The sequence below is a fragment of the Chiloscyllium plagiosum genome, chromosome 28, assembly GCF_004010195.1.
Source record: "Chiloscyllium plagiosum isolate BGI_BamShark_2017 chromosome 28, ASM401019v2, whole genome shotgun sequence".
Lineage (NCBI taxonomy): Eukaryota > Metazoa > Chordata > Chondrichthyes > Orectolobiformes > Hemiscylliidae > Chiloscyllium > Chiloscyllium plagiosum.
In genome coordinates this window covers 39,050,051-39,065,109 of record NC_057737.1, presented here as the reverse complement: position 1 = coordinate 39,065,109, position 15,059 = coordinate 39,050,051, and the positions used below count along the sequence as shown (strand labels likewise).

The following is a 15,059-nucleotide window of genomic DNA, read 5'->3' as shown; positions in this document are numbered from 1 at the left end:
TTATATAGGTTCAACAAATTTTCTTTGCTTTTGCACTTCCTGGCTCTATTTGGAAAGACGGTCAAAAGCTCAGTTTCAGTATGATGCACTTTATAACTACGGGTTTGTAGAAATGTTTGCACACCATTTGGAGGAGAACGTATTTGAAGGTATGACCCAGTCCTAAGGAAGGGTCACCGGACCCGAAACATTAACTCTGATTTTTCTTCACAGATGCTGTCAGACGTGCTGAGCTTTTCCAGTAACTTCTGTTTTTGATTCTTAGGGGGCTTGGCAGTGTAGGTGTTAAAAGGTTGTTTCCCCTAGAACCAGAGGCTATAATCCCAGAATAAAGGATTGCCCATTTGGGATCGAGATGAGGAGAATTTGTTTTCTTTGAGAGTATTCAGTCTGTGGAACTTTTAATGCAGAGAGCTGTGAGGCTGTTACATTAAGAACATTCAGGACTGTGATAGACAAGTTTTTTTAATGAACAAGGTAATTGTTCATTAAATGATTCCTGAAGAAGGGCTCACGCCCGAAACGTTGATTCTCCTGCTGCTTGGATGCTGCCTGACCTGCTGCGCTTTTCCAGCAGCACATTTTCAGCTCTGATCTCCAGCATCTGCAGTCCTCACTTTCTCCAAGGAAATTGTGGGGCAAGGATAGGCTAAATGGCTTCCTTTTGCTCCTTTGTCTTATACTCTAATTTTGTCATTTAATATCGACCAAGCAGCTCCACTTTGAAAAGGGCCAAGTAATTTTTTTTTCCCCAAGGGCTGTTTTATAATTAGTGCAGATTACTTTTTGATTTTTAGGGGTTCCTCTTACATTCTTATTAACTCAACTATTAGGTGATACAATAGGTATCACTACCATGTGACTGTATTTAAATTGATAAACAAGTGTTTTTACTGAGACAGCAGTAGAATTCGAAGAATTCATCCATATCTTCCGTTATTGACTCTGCATTAAACTCATGGCACAAGGAGAGCGTTAATTTTATTGTATTACTGTACTTAAATTGGCACAAGACAACAGTGTAAATTAGCAACAAAAACTTTGTTTCCACATGCTTCTGCACAAAAAAACACTCATCATCCAAAACACCTTTAACAGGTATGAGGTCACAGCTAATGCATTTTGTAGCATATGGACAAAGCTGGAAAATCTGGGTCATCTGAAGATCAGTCTTTCAGCCATTGGAAGCAGTTTGTATTTATTTATTCTGTCAGCTCTGGAAAATTTAACCAAACAATCACTATCCTTACGACTGCTTCACAGATCTCAATTGCTAATTTAAATGTAGCAATTGACAATTTTGAATAGAAAACATCCACTATACATCTCTAGATAATGGCTTCTCATTTTGTGCAACCTTAGCTAAATCTTTCAGTCAGTTTCAAGGAAATCATTACCTTGCTGCATCTCGGGTAGTTGTATGTTCCACTGTTGACAGGTTTAAAGCTGTTCTGTCTCTTTTGCAGCATCCTTTTGTGCCTCCCTCATCCCACCTTGTAGCCACTCTATTGGCACTTGCAACTTGCTCCTTTGCCCCCTGTCCTTTGCAACTGTCAGCCCCCAACAAAGGTCTAGCCTGGCCAGTCCCTGAGGCACAGAGATGTATTTGTCCATCTGTATCAATGACTTGTTCATCACAGCCTTTGGCCTTTCAAGCTGATCCTCCGATCACAGGCTGATTTTCTCCCATAGCTGATGCATGCACAGCTGAGGAGCAGCCTGTGATTGAAGGAGCAACTCCTCATGGATTCTGTCTCTCTTTTGTTCTGATTGGTTTCTGAAGTTGGTACGCTGTTTACCCTCTTCTCCAGGGCTCTGCAGAGACTGACTCAATATTTCCCTCCCTTGGCTTTGTGCTCTGTGCTTGTCGTGTTAAGTAGTGGTGAGGAATCTTTGTACATGTGAACTGCACCAAGACTGAAACCTTACACTTCATATTGGTCATTGGTTCTTTTTACCACATGTAACCCTTTTCCTTGCAGAATTTATTTGACAATAAATTTGATGACCTCTTTGGAAGTCCTGGGTCAACTGACCCATTCAATTTTAACAACCAGAATGGAATGTCTAAGGATGACAGGTAAGGAATATTGATCTCATGAACATCTTGGCTTGAATGTTGCTAAGTAATTGATGATTCGATAGCTTCAGGTATTCCTGAGTTGTAGTTTGAAAGTTCCAGGTCTTTCTGTTCAGAATACACTGAGATGCAGAGGGCAGGTGAATGACAATGTTGCAGGAGCCTTCTGCTGCTGCAATCAAAATGAAACTAAAGGACCATGTGAACTGCTCGAACACGCCAACTGAGCAACATTTTGATTTTAATGTGACCCTTGTTTTTTAGAGAAATTCTCATGATTTAATTTTGCTTTTATTCCCTTCAATGAATAATACGTCATAGACTGCATCCAATCAAATGTTCAAAGGATAACTCTGCCAGTGGAAGTCGTAGGAAGGACCCATGATGGACAAATTAGTGTAATTTTGATGATAGACAGTAATTGTTCACTAAAAATCTATATTGTTTGGGGAAAAAAGGCCAAAGGACTGAACATCACCACATTAGCTTGTCCTCTAATTTACTTCCTTTGGGTTGAGATCCAGCCCCTAAAAATGATTGAATAGATCTCTGCTATCTGAATTCTGTTTCCATTGGGAATGGTTTCCTTTTGATGCAAGCTGTCATGATGAGAGAATGTGCACTTAATAGCAAATGTGGTACAGGAGTTCAGCACTAATGGTCATTCTGTTTACTGAGACAATGACGTCCATGAATCTAAAGAGCAGTTTAATTGCAATATACACAGGCATGCCAAGATTAAATCAATACTTGTTTGTAACTCCAAATCAGACCACTTAGCAGTAGTGTGGAAAGTCAGCCCTTTATCATGTGATGGTTAGCCATGTCTTCAAACCTTTTGATTTCTGGGAGATTTTATGTTGATGTGCGCTATTATGCCATATCATAATTGTTCGTCTGTAGATGGTAACTGCTAGATGTGGTGGAAAACTGCTTTACAAATGGAAAAAGAAATCTTCCCAAGAAACCTGCATTGTGAATGAGATCAGCAAGGATCAATGTAATTTATTAATATTGCTTCCACAGTGATAATGGTAAAGGGTTCAAGATGAGCTAGATTCTGTTGGGTACTGTACTGAATAGACCAAGCGAAATAGAAGTACCACATGCATGGAAACAACCAGCACCTCTTTCATTTGTGGGTTAGGAACAAGACTTGACAAGAGCATTGTGATCACTTTAGCTGGCCTCAAGTTGGACACTCAATGGAACAACTAAAAAATGGTCCTGGCTAAAAAATGGCCCTCGCTATATGGTTGTCAAGTCTTAGCTCTCTTTGTCTTTGCAGTATAAATATTTTCAACTGTCCTGCCGCTATTATTGTAATCTTAATACAAGCAGAGTAGGTTGAATTAACTGTCCAGATTGCTTACTGAAATACTTGGTGTACTGCTAGTCCCTAATCTTAACTACATTGTACTAATCACTTTAAAACATTCAGTCTTTCAACCCACTGATACAATGGCCGTGTTTATCTTTTTCTTGTGCATTGAGATTCTGTGGCTGCCCCCACATCTTCAGAGCTGCTTTTTCCTTAACATCACTAAACCACCTCCTGCTAGCACTTACTGCAATCCATCTATTTGTAAATCACTTGTAAAGAATTTCCATTGTTCCTCCCTTTATTATTGTGTAATATTTACATTTGTCTATCTGCTACATTCTTGCAGTTCCAACTAAAATGAATGTGCACGTTCACAGTCTTATAGCAAGTTTGGCTTTCCTGCATTTACAGTATTCAGCTTTAGTCATGAGGCAAAGTATGCTTTGCTTCCTTGCCATGTGTAGAGAATAGCTGATTTCATGGCCTTTTCATCTCTGTTTTGTTGATCAATTTGCCATTGTTTAGTGAAATAAATTTGCTCTGTAGAAGTCCCATATATACTGTGCAAACTCAGTATATTACTTGTGAGTTACAATTTTAAAACCTGCTCATAAGAGTTCCTTTTATGGGTGGCAAGGTGGCTCAGTGGTTAGCACTGCTGCCTCACAGCACCAGGGACCCAGGTTCAATTCCAGCCTCGGATGACTGTCTGTGTCGAGTTTGCACATCCTCCTCATGTCTGCGTGGGTTTTCTCCGGGTGCTCCGGTTTCCTCCCACAGTCCAAAGATGCGCAGGTTAGGTCAATTGGCCGTGCTAAATTGCCCCAAAGTGTTAAGGTCAATTAGTCAGAGGGAAATGGGTCTGGGTGGGTTACTCTTCGGAGGGTCGGTGTGGACTGGTTGGGCCGAAGGGCCTGTTTCCACACTGTAGGCAATCTAATCTAATCTAATCAAGAAAGAGTGGGCAAAGATTTAAAGTGAAGTGCAAATGAAGCGGTGATGTAAGATGTGATATTTCATACAGAGAGTCATTAAGGGAAGGAAAGCACTGTCTGTGGTGGAGGCAGATTCAGTTGAGGCATTCAAGTAAGCATTGGATGATTATTTGGATAGAAATGATGTGCCTGGGTATGCTTGGCATACTGCTGGTGCAGATGCAATAAATGAATGGCCTCCTTTGCAATTCTGTAAAATGTAAAAGTGTTGAATTCCAGAGTGGTGAGAATGACATCCTACATCGTGTGACATCAAGGAACCCTAGTAAGCTGGAATCAGTGTGGGAATCGGGGAAAACTCTCTGCTGGTTGGAGTCATATTTGGCACTTAGAAAGATAGTTGTGGTTTTTGGAGGTTATTCATCTCAACTCCAGGTTATCAGTATAGGAATTCCTCGGTAGTGTCCTTGGCCCAACTATTTTCAGCTGTTTCATCAATGACCTTTCCTCCATCATAAGGTCAGAAGTGGGGATGTTTGCTGATGATAGCACAATGTTCAGCGCCATTCACGATTCCTCAGATACTAAAGCAGTCCACGTTCAAATGCAATAAATTCTGGACAATATCCAGGCTTGGGCCGACAAATGGCAAGTAATATTTATGCCACACAAATGCCAGGCAATGACAATTTCCAATAAGAGACAGTCTAACCACTGTCGCTTGACATTCAATGGTGTTACCATCACTGAATCCTCACCATCAACATCCTCGGGTTACCATCAAATGGACTTGCGATGGAAGTAACAATGGGGAAAGTTCTAACTAAAAGTTAACTCAATCTAAACCTTTCTGTAGCAACCAGTTGCTTTGAAATAGACTGACACTTGATAATAGTCATGAGGTTGGCTTCCTAATTATTGTCAGTTGATCCACAGTGGATTTCAGTCACTGTTATATACTGGCATTTATAGTTTGAATTTATCTGTTCCCAGGGATAAGTTGATTGAACAACTGTACGGGGAAATTGCATCACTGAAGGAAGAAATGGCGAATTTTAAAGTTGAGGTAGGATGTAAGTTTACTGCTGTCTCATACCTTAGAATCGAGGTAACTGATTGATACTTGTTGCAATGAACATACTCTCAAAAGTGACTTCACTGAGTCTCATTTGTGAGACCTTCTGAGTACATGTCCGTGGTATATTTTCACTTCTTGTGCTTGACCTCTCTGCAAACAGCTGTACTATGCTCTACCAATATCCTTTCATCACTGTTGTCCAGCTCAATCAGATTATCCTTTCAGGATTCTGCCTGGCCGGTCACAGCTCAGGCATCTCCAGCAAGGGCATCTCCAGCAAGAGCATCTCTTCCCACCAACCTCTGGAATCCTCCTCGGATTTATCTTCAAGTCTCTCCCCTTCCTCACTCTCATGCTGATTTTTGATGACCTCATCACATGGCTATCATGATAGCACACAACTCTAACTCTCCACCACACTTTTCAACCTTACCAATTGTGTTGACAAACTGCTTTTCTAATGTCCATTGCAAGTTTTTCTACTTAAAGCTTGCAGATATTTTAAACTGCAGACCATTGTCATTGATTCTAGCTCTCTTTTCCTCGCCACTGACTCCCATTAAATCAGACTATTGGTGGTTTATGTCCTGTTCAACCTTGAGGTTTCCATAAGAACAATTACTTTCACTCAAGTTACTTGATTCAGTTCCCCATGCATTGAAATCATGCTATCTGCAGCCGAACTCCATATTACCCACATGCAGTGCTCACCAGCTTATGTTGGCTACCTGTATCCCAGTGTCTCCAGTTTAAAATTGTTATCCTTGTATTTGCATCCAGCCGTGCAATTCCTCAAGACCTACTGTCCCGTCCCCCTCCCACTGCCAGAACTGCCCTGACTCTCAATTTTTCCATTGTTAATGACTGAACTTCAAATCTACCTAAACTCCACTAGAATAACCCCCCCACTTCTCTCCACCCCTCAGTCTCCCTTTTCTCGTTTTACAGCTTTTTCTAAGCCCACTAGTTCAGTCAAGATTATGGTCATTGTCTCCTCAAATCTCTCCTTTTGGTGTAACTTCATTTGTAACTGTTTGCACATTTGTGAAATACTTTGGGATGTTTTTCTCTGCTTAAGTGCTTATAGTAAATCCAGCTTGTTGATCCTTAAACAGTCACTTGGCCTCTCTGATGCAACTGGCTGCTCAGCATGTTGACGCTATTGAAATGAATGTCAGTGAATGTCCAGTTTTTGCTCGTGACCCAAAATCAACTTTCTGAATGTAAGAGCTGAGTAGTTTAAAGCGCTAGTGAGGTCTAAGTACTGCAGTCATTGATTTTTCTTTGGAATTCTTTACAGTGACTAGGTAATAACATTAGCAGTTAATATGCTAGATGGTGCAGATTTATGATCCAACTAAGGTACTTGGCTTTCAGCAACCGCTGTTAAAATGCTCTTTGCCAGCAAACTGTGCTGATCATGGTAAACGATTGTGACAACAAAGTACCAGACCTATTATGGCTTTCGACTGTTGATTTTGATTAGTACAACTCACTGATTGCCACAGGCAGTGATTATATGCAATTCCACAGCACAGCTGACTGCATATATTTGACTGATGACCATAACAAATGAGAACATGCCAGCAACTTTCAGTGGGCAAATAATACTGATAAAAGAGTTCTAGGACCAACCAAAAAAAAGCCAAACTCTGCCTTTGTCAAATTCAGTCATCACTTACTATTATCGTAGAATCGTGCAGCACAGAAGGAGTCCATTTGTCCCATTTTGCCTCTTTGAACAAACTATTCAGTTAGTACCATTTTCCAAAGCCCTGCAAGCTTTTATCCTTCAAGAATTTATCCATATCCCTTTGGAAATTTATTTGATTCTCCTGTGCAACCTCATTGTGCATCCAGATTGCAATAAAAATCATTACACAAAAGAATTCTCAGCTCTGGCTCTTTTGCCAATTATCGTAAGTATGTTCCTGAGGTCAATGTTTGCAGTCTTTTGCTGGTATCATTGTAGCCCAGGGCTACCTGTATGATTATGTTGCTGGCACGTAAACTGACAGATGAGTGGAAGGCGTTGGCACATCACCAGGGAAAGTAGACAAGAAAATGGCTCATGTTGGTTTCAGCACAAACAAACTCTTGGAGCTTAGCTGGGAACCTGTCAAAGGACAGGTCAGTTGTGCTCAGAAAGGAAATGAGTGGTCTCAAATCGCAAACCAGCAAAATCCTCACATTTACAAACATTGTAATACAAAGAAATGCAGTGTATGAACAGGAACGAAGAGCTAGAGACGCTAAAGTAAGAAATTAAACAAATTGCGATTATGTGAACAGGAAAAGATGGCTTCATAATTGATGAAATGAAAATTATATACTCCGTATTAGATGAAAAGGAACAGGGAGTAGCTGTGTTATTTTATAAGAAAGTTGCTCACTGAGGGTGAAGTGAAATTCGAGTCAGGCAGACTGGTGCTAGTGAAATTAAAGGGGCAACCATTGGCCACTGTCCATTACTCAGGAATATATATCTAGAAGTGAACACCCACACAGGGAAGTTGATGAGACGTATGACAGAATTGAAAAAAAAATTGAACAGGAGAGTGGGAAGAGCTGCATGATTGTTGTAAAGAGATTGGAAAACATTGTTTGGAGAAGGAAGAGACAATAAAGAAGAAAGACCTTTTGGTCCTGTATAATAAATGAGCCGGGGTAAAAGCTGGTCAATTTTTCCTCAAGAACAGGACTCAACAGATGCATGTTTTAAGCATTATAGAGGAAAACAATATGCAGCAAATGTTTGTCAGTACGGTAAAACTTCAATCGAACTTCAATTCCTGGATCTTTGTCTTAATATTATCAAGTTAAGAACTCAAAAGTTCACGTAAAAGCTGGTGTAGACTCAGATCATAACCTGATGAAAATGAAATAGAATTCCTGAAGTAGATCCAGGTGGGAATATCCAGTGGAACCCATGCAAGTGAAAGAAGTAAATAAATTCTTTATAAAAGTAAAGTATTAGCTGGAAACGGCAAGGCTACCACCAAGATGACTGAGCAATGGAAAAGATCAAAGAGTGTAGTGTTTCTGAGAGAAATCAGGCTTAAGAAATCATGGGTTGCAACTACAATGTTTCAAAAATTAGCAGAAAAGGGAAAATGGAAAATAAGCAATAAGGCATGCTAAATGCAGACCCTTGAACAGTGGGTTAGGAGGGAAAAATGGAAAAGCCAAGAGGCAGCAGTTGACAGTATTGTGAAATACGTGAACAGTTGGGATCAAATCTGAAGAATAGACCTAGCAAAAGAGATTTATGACACTTGGCATAATGTATTGAAGTATCAATTACGGAAGATGTTTTACGGACAAATAATAATAGCACTAGGATGGAAGGAAGATATTGATGAAGCATATGCCAGAAACAAAACAAAACTTGAAATGACCATCAATATTACTCGCTCTTTCTATGTCATTGATTTCATAAGAAATATCTGAGATAAGGGTAGCAGTAAATAAGATAAATGCAAAAGTGTCTGGAGTAGATGCAGTTCATAAGAAATCTGTACTTGGGGACAAATAGTAAAGGATGAAAGAAGCCAACAGTGTATTAGAACCATGTATACTTGGTTGAGGAGTTTGACAAGAGTGGTGTTTATTGTCAGCCCTCTTTGATGTCTGTGCAGCAGTAATGATCAAAGAAGCGTTTGAAGACTACAAAATCTGGTATTAAACTTGCAGCTGAATGCTAACATTGGTTGGGATTTCCAGATGACCAAACACTTGTAGCAAACACAGGAGAATGGTTACAAGAACTAGTTGTTGGAATGGTAACAGCACGTGTGAACTTTGGAATAAAAGGTAACACTGACGAGACTAAAGTGATACATAGCTCTAAATGACCAAGAAATATTCATTCATTCATTCATAGAAGGCAGAGAACTACAACGGGTACAAGAACTCCGTATTTAGTAAGCATAATACCTACAGATGGCAAATGCAATTAAGAAGTAACAACATGGATAACTGTCTGCTGAGACAGTTCGTAACTGGAAAGCTGAATAAGCAACTCAGGAAGCGATGTGGACTGACCCTGATTTGGAATGTTGTTTGGTACAGATGTGAGACTTGGGCCTTACAAAAGGAGACAGACTTTCTAAATAACTCTGAAACATGGGTTTTGAAGAGGAAATAAATGATTTGTAGACAGATAAAGTAACTTGAAGGAAATGCTTTGGAGAGATGATGATCAAGTAAATTTGGGCGGCATGGTGGCACAGTGGTTAGCACTGCTGCCTCACAGTGCCAGAGACCCAGGTTCAATTCCCGCCTCAGGCGACTCTCTGTGTGGAGTTTGCACATTCTCCCTGTGTCTGCATGAGTTTCCTCCGGGTGCTCTGGTTTCCTCACACAATCCAAAAATGTGCAGGCCATGCTAAATTGTCCATAGTGTTAGGTGAAGGGGTAAATGTAGGGGAATGGGTCTGGGTGGGTTACGCTTCGGCGGGTCGGTGTGGACTTGCTGGGCTGAAGGGCCTGTTTCCACACTGTAAGTAATCTAATCTAATCTAATCTAAATTTCTTGAATGTAATTCAGAAAAGGCAGAGTGTCTTGGTATGTCACTTTTGAGGAGGGAGTAGAGTTTGAAGAGAGGTTCCAGGGGTTGGATTTTGACAAGAAACAGGGAGGAAAAGAATATCAATGCCAGATGACTTGAAAATTGAAGGAAGTTATTGGCAAAGGAAAAGAATAGAATCGGTTAGACAGATATGGAAAGGCTATTACAAACCAAGGACCTGGATTTGGGCAGAACACTCATGACAACAGCGACAAATAAATATGTACCCTCTGGTTATCGAGTCTCTGCCATTGGAAACAGTTTATCCTGTTTTACTGTATTAAAAACTGATGATTTTGAAAGCTTCAGTTACTTCACTTCTTAACTCTCTCCACTTAAAGTTGAATAAATCCATCATCTTCAGTCTCTCCACATTCAGCAGGTTTGGCAGCATCTTTGGAGAGGGGAGCAGAGTTAACGTTTTGGGTCCAGTAACCCACCTTCAGAAGAAGGTTCTGAAGAACAGTCACTGGATCTGAATTGTTAACTCTGCTTTCTTTCCACATTACTGCCAGACTTGCTGAGTTTCTCCGGCAGTTTCTGTTTTTGTTGCGGGTTCCTTGTTTTATTGTTGTGGTTCTGTTCGCCGAGCTGGGAATTTGTGTTGCAGACGTTTCGTCCCCTGTCTAGGTGACAGCCTCAGTGCTTGGGAGCCTCCTGTGAAGCGCTTCTGTGATGTTTCCTCTGGCATTTGTAGTGGTTTGAATCTGCCGCTTCCCGTTGTCAGTTCCAGCTGTCCGCTGCAGTGGCCGGTATATTGGGTCCAGGTCGATGTGCTTATTGATTGAATCTGTGAATGAGTGCCCTGCCTCTATGAATTCCCTGGCTGTTCTCTGTTTGGCTTGTCCTATAATAGTAGTGTTGTCCCAGTCGAACTCATGTTGCTTATCATGCATGACAAGCCAGGGAATTCCTAGAGGCATGGCACTCATCCACAGATTCAATCAATTTTGAACTCTTTTGGAACATCTCTGAGAGACCTGATAGATTGTTCTTTCAATGAAAGTTTCTTTCTTTCTGGACAGCCTTCTGACCAGCTTAAGAAAAGAAAATAACATAAAGGAAAGAATAACTATTTTTATAGCCAGGAAGGTATCTATTATCCTGAACTGAACGGATATGGCTGAGAGGAATTTATCTGTCTAGCACACTTTGTACATTGGTGCCTGAAATGTTTCCTTCCAGTTTGACATCTCTCCCACCTGCTGTCCTCATTGCTAAGTTTGTCCTAATTTCAGCTAAATTATTGAAAGTTTGGTGCTCTGAATTTGTGTGAATGAAGAGCTAATTTTAGGCTGTTAGAAGCACAGTTAGATTCATTCATGTTTTAAAGAAAACTATGGACAGAGAAAGCTCTGTTGGTTTCTGGAAGCCACTACCATCAGTCAGGCTGACGTCCTCCCACTGCACTGATATCTTTAGGATTTTACTGCAGTTTTCATATTGTGTCCATTTGTATTGCTAAAAGCTTTCCAGTACAATTATAAAGTTTTGTCTGGCTACAACCGGTTATATCTGGAGAAAACATTTGAGCCTGAAAATTTGAAATTATTTTATAACGAATTATGGTCAATTATGTTTATGTCACGCTGTTTTAACAGGCTCATTAACTATTCAATACAAACCATTTAAGTGTCTTTACTAAAGAGCAAACTGGAATACCATGCAATTGACAGCTATTATTGCCAACAGCTTTATCTGACAATGTGAAATACTGATGTTTCAACTTTGACACTATCACAGCAATTTTGAATGAAGTGTTACAAATAAGAGTTAGCTTTGTCTTGAGGTTTTCCAATTCATGGGTACTTAAAAAGGCACCAGGTGTGCCTAGTGACAGCACTGTGTTGAAATGTCATGACCATTTTCATTAAGAGATTGAGTTTGATTCACTGTGCCCCAGTTTCCTGGGTTAAGTGCCGATTCTATCTTGGTTGCAAGTGTATAAAGTTAGTTCAGGTGGAAGGTGAGCAAGTGGTTCTTCCTCCTTGCCTCTTAGTTTCAACTTTTATGTGCCTTGATACATATGTGTATCTCTCCCTTTGCACAACCCCGTCTCGATTTGTCTGTTTCTCCTTCTCTATCTCTGTCTCTCTCTCCCTTTCTCACTCACTCTGTCTCTCTCACCTCTCTGCCTTTCACTTTCTCCCTCATTTTCTTTCTATCTCCCTCTTACGTGTGCACATTAAGTACACACACGTGTGTCTGTCCTACATGGCATTTCCCCTTGCTGAATTATTGCTCTATTGAAGCCTTCATATGTCTCCAACTATAAGTTATTCTTTCCTCAAATTTTTAGGACTCAGTAGCGTCACTCTTTCCTCTTACAATCTGTAAGCTTTGAAAAGCCCAAATTTCACATTAACTAATAATCGTTTACAGATTTTGTCTTAACAATGCATATTTTCCATAGGAAACCGCTCAGGGTCCTCCACAGAATGGTAGTCAGTTAGAGGCTTGCCTCTTGCTTGATGTTCGTTTCATTCCATGGTGCCTGGTTCTATAGGGCTTTGTGTTTTCACCTTGGAAATAGTTGAAAATGCCAAAGGCGCCTCCTTTTGCCTGTTTCAGAGCAAACGTCTCATCTCACAATTGAAGGGTCGGATCAGTGAGTTAGAGGCAGACCTGGCTGAACAACAGCACTTGAAGCAACAGGCTCTGGATGAGAATGAGTTCTTAAAGGCCGAACTCGAGGAGGTGAAGAAAAGACAAGATGACACCGAGAAAGCCCAGAAGAACCTCACAGAGATCGAAAGTAAGTTATAATGTTTCTGAAAAATTGGAAGGTTTGCTTGCTGGTCTGTATATTCAAAGTTAATGAATTAGGATTATTGTCACATGTAATCACACGAGTACAGTGAAAATTTACAAGTCTCCATTATGGCGCTATCTTAGGTACAAAGGTACCTAGGTACAAAATCTTAAGGTACAAACCAAAAAAAAGGAAACAAATTTTTAAAAGTTAAACATTACACTTCTCCTTACTAAAAAGTAGAAAAGCAAAGGACCACAGTTAATAATTGAATACCACAGTCTGTCAGCGCTTGGCCATGTGCTGGGCTTGCTCTCCTCACAAGGACTCGACCTGCGCCCCCTGGCTGCCCAGTGCTGCCTGTTCTGACCGCCATGCAGCCTGTCCCTGCTACCTTCATTACCAAAAAGAAAAAAAATGAAGATGAAAAAGAAATGAAGGAAATAAAGGAGAAAGAAGGATGTGGCAGGCCTGGTGCTGGGGAGTGGACAGGCTGAGGAACCCCAGAACACTGATGCTACCGCCGCCATCTTGGAGTGCAGCTTTGCTCCTGTGTGTTCTGTAAATGTGATGAATATCTTTTAAAGTCCTGGGTCAGTGTGAGTTTAGTGATTGTGGAGCAGTGGGATCTGAGCTCACTTAAATGGCGAAGTTTAACCATTTTGATGTTTAAGAACTGCTAAACCACTGTGAAGAAATAGATGGGACAATTTTGTTTGTCTTATTTCTCAGGGAAAGCTCAAGCCAATGAACAAAGATACACAAAATTGAAGGAGAAGTACACCGAGTTGGTTCAGAATCATGCGGATCTGCTGCGGAAGGTACTATTTAGTGTAGCTGGATAATGTAGATATAAAAATGAGTTTTTGTTGGGTAAAAGTGATAATATGTATCATGGCGAACACTGCTGCAGCATTGAAGCAACTCCACACAAGCAGGATTATACAAATAATTGCTTTTGAGTTAAATTTGTGAATTATTATTCATTCATGCAACACCTTTTAAAACCCATAGATGGCCTGAAGCACCTTCTTGCCAGTGAAGTACTTTTGAAGTGTAGTCAATGTTGTACGTGGCAATCAGTTTGTACTTAATAAGCTGTCACAATGGTGACGAAATAAATGACCAAATCACTTCTCCAAGGTACTGTTTGAGGATAAGTGTTAGCCAGAAATATTCCCCTCTGCTTGAGTTATATCGTAGGATTGTCTTATGTCTGCCTGCAAAGTTGGGGCGGGGCCACTTTTTATTTAATTATTTTTAATCAACTTTAAGCATATGTGACACACCTCTGGAGCAGGTGGGACTTCGACCCCCATCTTTTGGCTAATTAAGTCACAAGAGAAAGACAGGACTTATGACAATGCCTTGTTCCCTTAGTACTGCATGACCTACCAACCTTTATGATGTGCTCAAACCTCTAGAGGTGGAACTGAATAATCATCCTTCTGACTGAGGCAGGTTTTGTGACTAGTTGAGCTGTGGAGAGTGAAGTGTAGACCTGTGGCAGCTTTAGTTTGTGGCTTTGCCTTCAATGGTGCAAAGTGATGGATCGCTGTGCCCTTGCTGAAATTAGTACAGGTTTCACCAAGCTTGGGGAATCTGGAAGTGCCTGAGATGGTACCAAAGTTGAAATTCTGGGTAAAGGACCAATGATTTTGTTTAGGACCCAGTGCTTACCAACAATAGTTGGCAGTCAACTGTCCACACAGTCCTTCTGTGCATAGGTTGATGTGGTAATATGGTTTCCATCTTGACAGAAGAGATGGGAATTATTGGAGGGTGGGAAATGATGTTTTGCTTTGTTTTGTAGGTCTCTTACAGTGAGCCCCAATTGACAAAAGTGCTTAATATGTTAGTATGTCTGTTAGTGTCTCTCTTTATTTGTTTCTCTCAGAAACTGAGGATCGATGACGGTGTTTTGATCTAATAGTGTCAAGTGCAATCTCAACAGGTACAATTCCAAGACATGCTTTTGCTAACTGATAACTTGGATCAACTTTTACCATTTGGAATCATTATTCTATTGCAAGCTACCTCCCCTCACAACATCTGGTTGAGGTCCATGTAGCAAATACTGTTCAACCAGAAAAAATCATTTTTCTGTTTATAATTAAGGTTTGAGATATTTTGCTTCACATCTGTTTTCACTGAGTTGGCAAGGTGTTCCTGTTTACTTTTATTTGCCTGTTTTGACCCATAACTCATTAACTTGCACTTCAATTATTTGTACAAGCTTGTATGTTATATCCTGGTAAAGTTCCTTGTTCTGACAAGTGGTCTTGACTCCCTCCAGTTACCTTGTAAGATTTCCTGCCT

At 40.4% G+C, this 15,059-nt stretch overlaps 1 protein-coding gene across 5 annotated transcripts in view; it reads left to right on the top strand.

The window, feature by feature from the left end:
• hip1 (huntingtin interacting protein 1) overlaps positions 1-15,059 on the top strand; it is a 338,601-nt gene that overhangs the window by 263,624 nt on the left and 59,918 nt on the right. For 4 of the 5 annotated variants that reach the window (XM_043718713.1, XM_043718715.1, XM_043718714.1 and 1 more), the window contains 4 exons: positions 1,983-2,080; positions 5,333-5,405; positions 12,560-12,743; positions 13,473-13,561. In XM_043718713.1, the coding sequence (XP_043574648.1) occupies positions 1,983-2,080; positions 5,333-5,405; positions 12,560-12,743; positions 13,473-13,561 (444 nt within the window). The remainder of the gene's footprint in view (positions 1-1,982; positions 2,081-5,332; positions 5,406-12,559; positions 12,744-13,472; positions 13,562-15,059) is intronic. The other variant, XM_043718716.1, reaches the window with a different exon arrangement.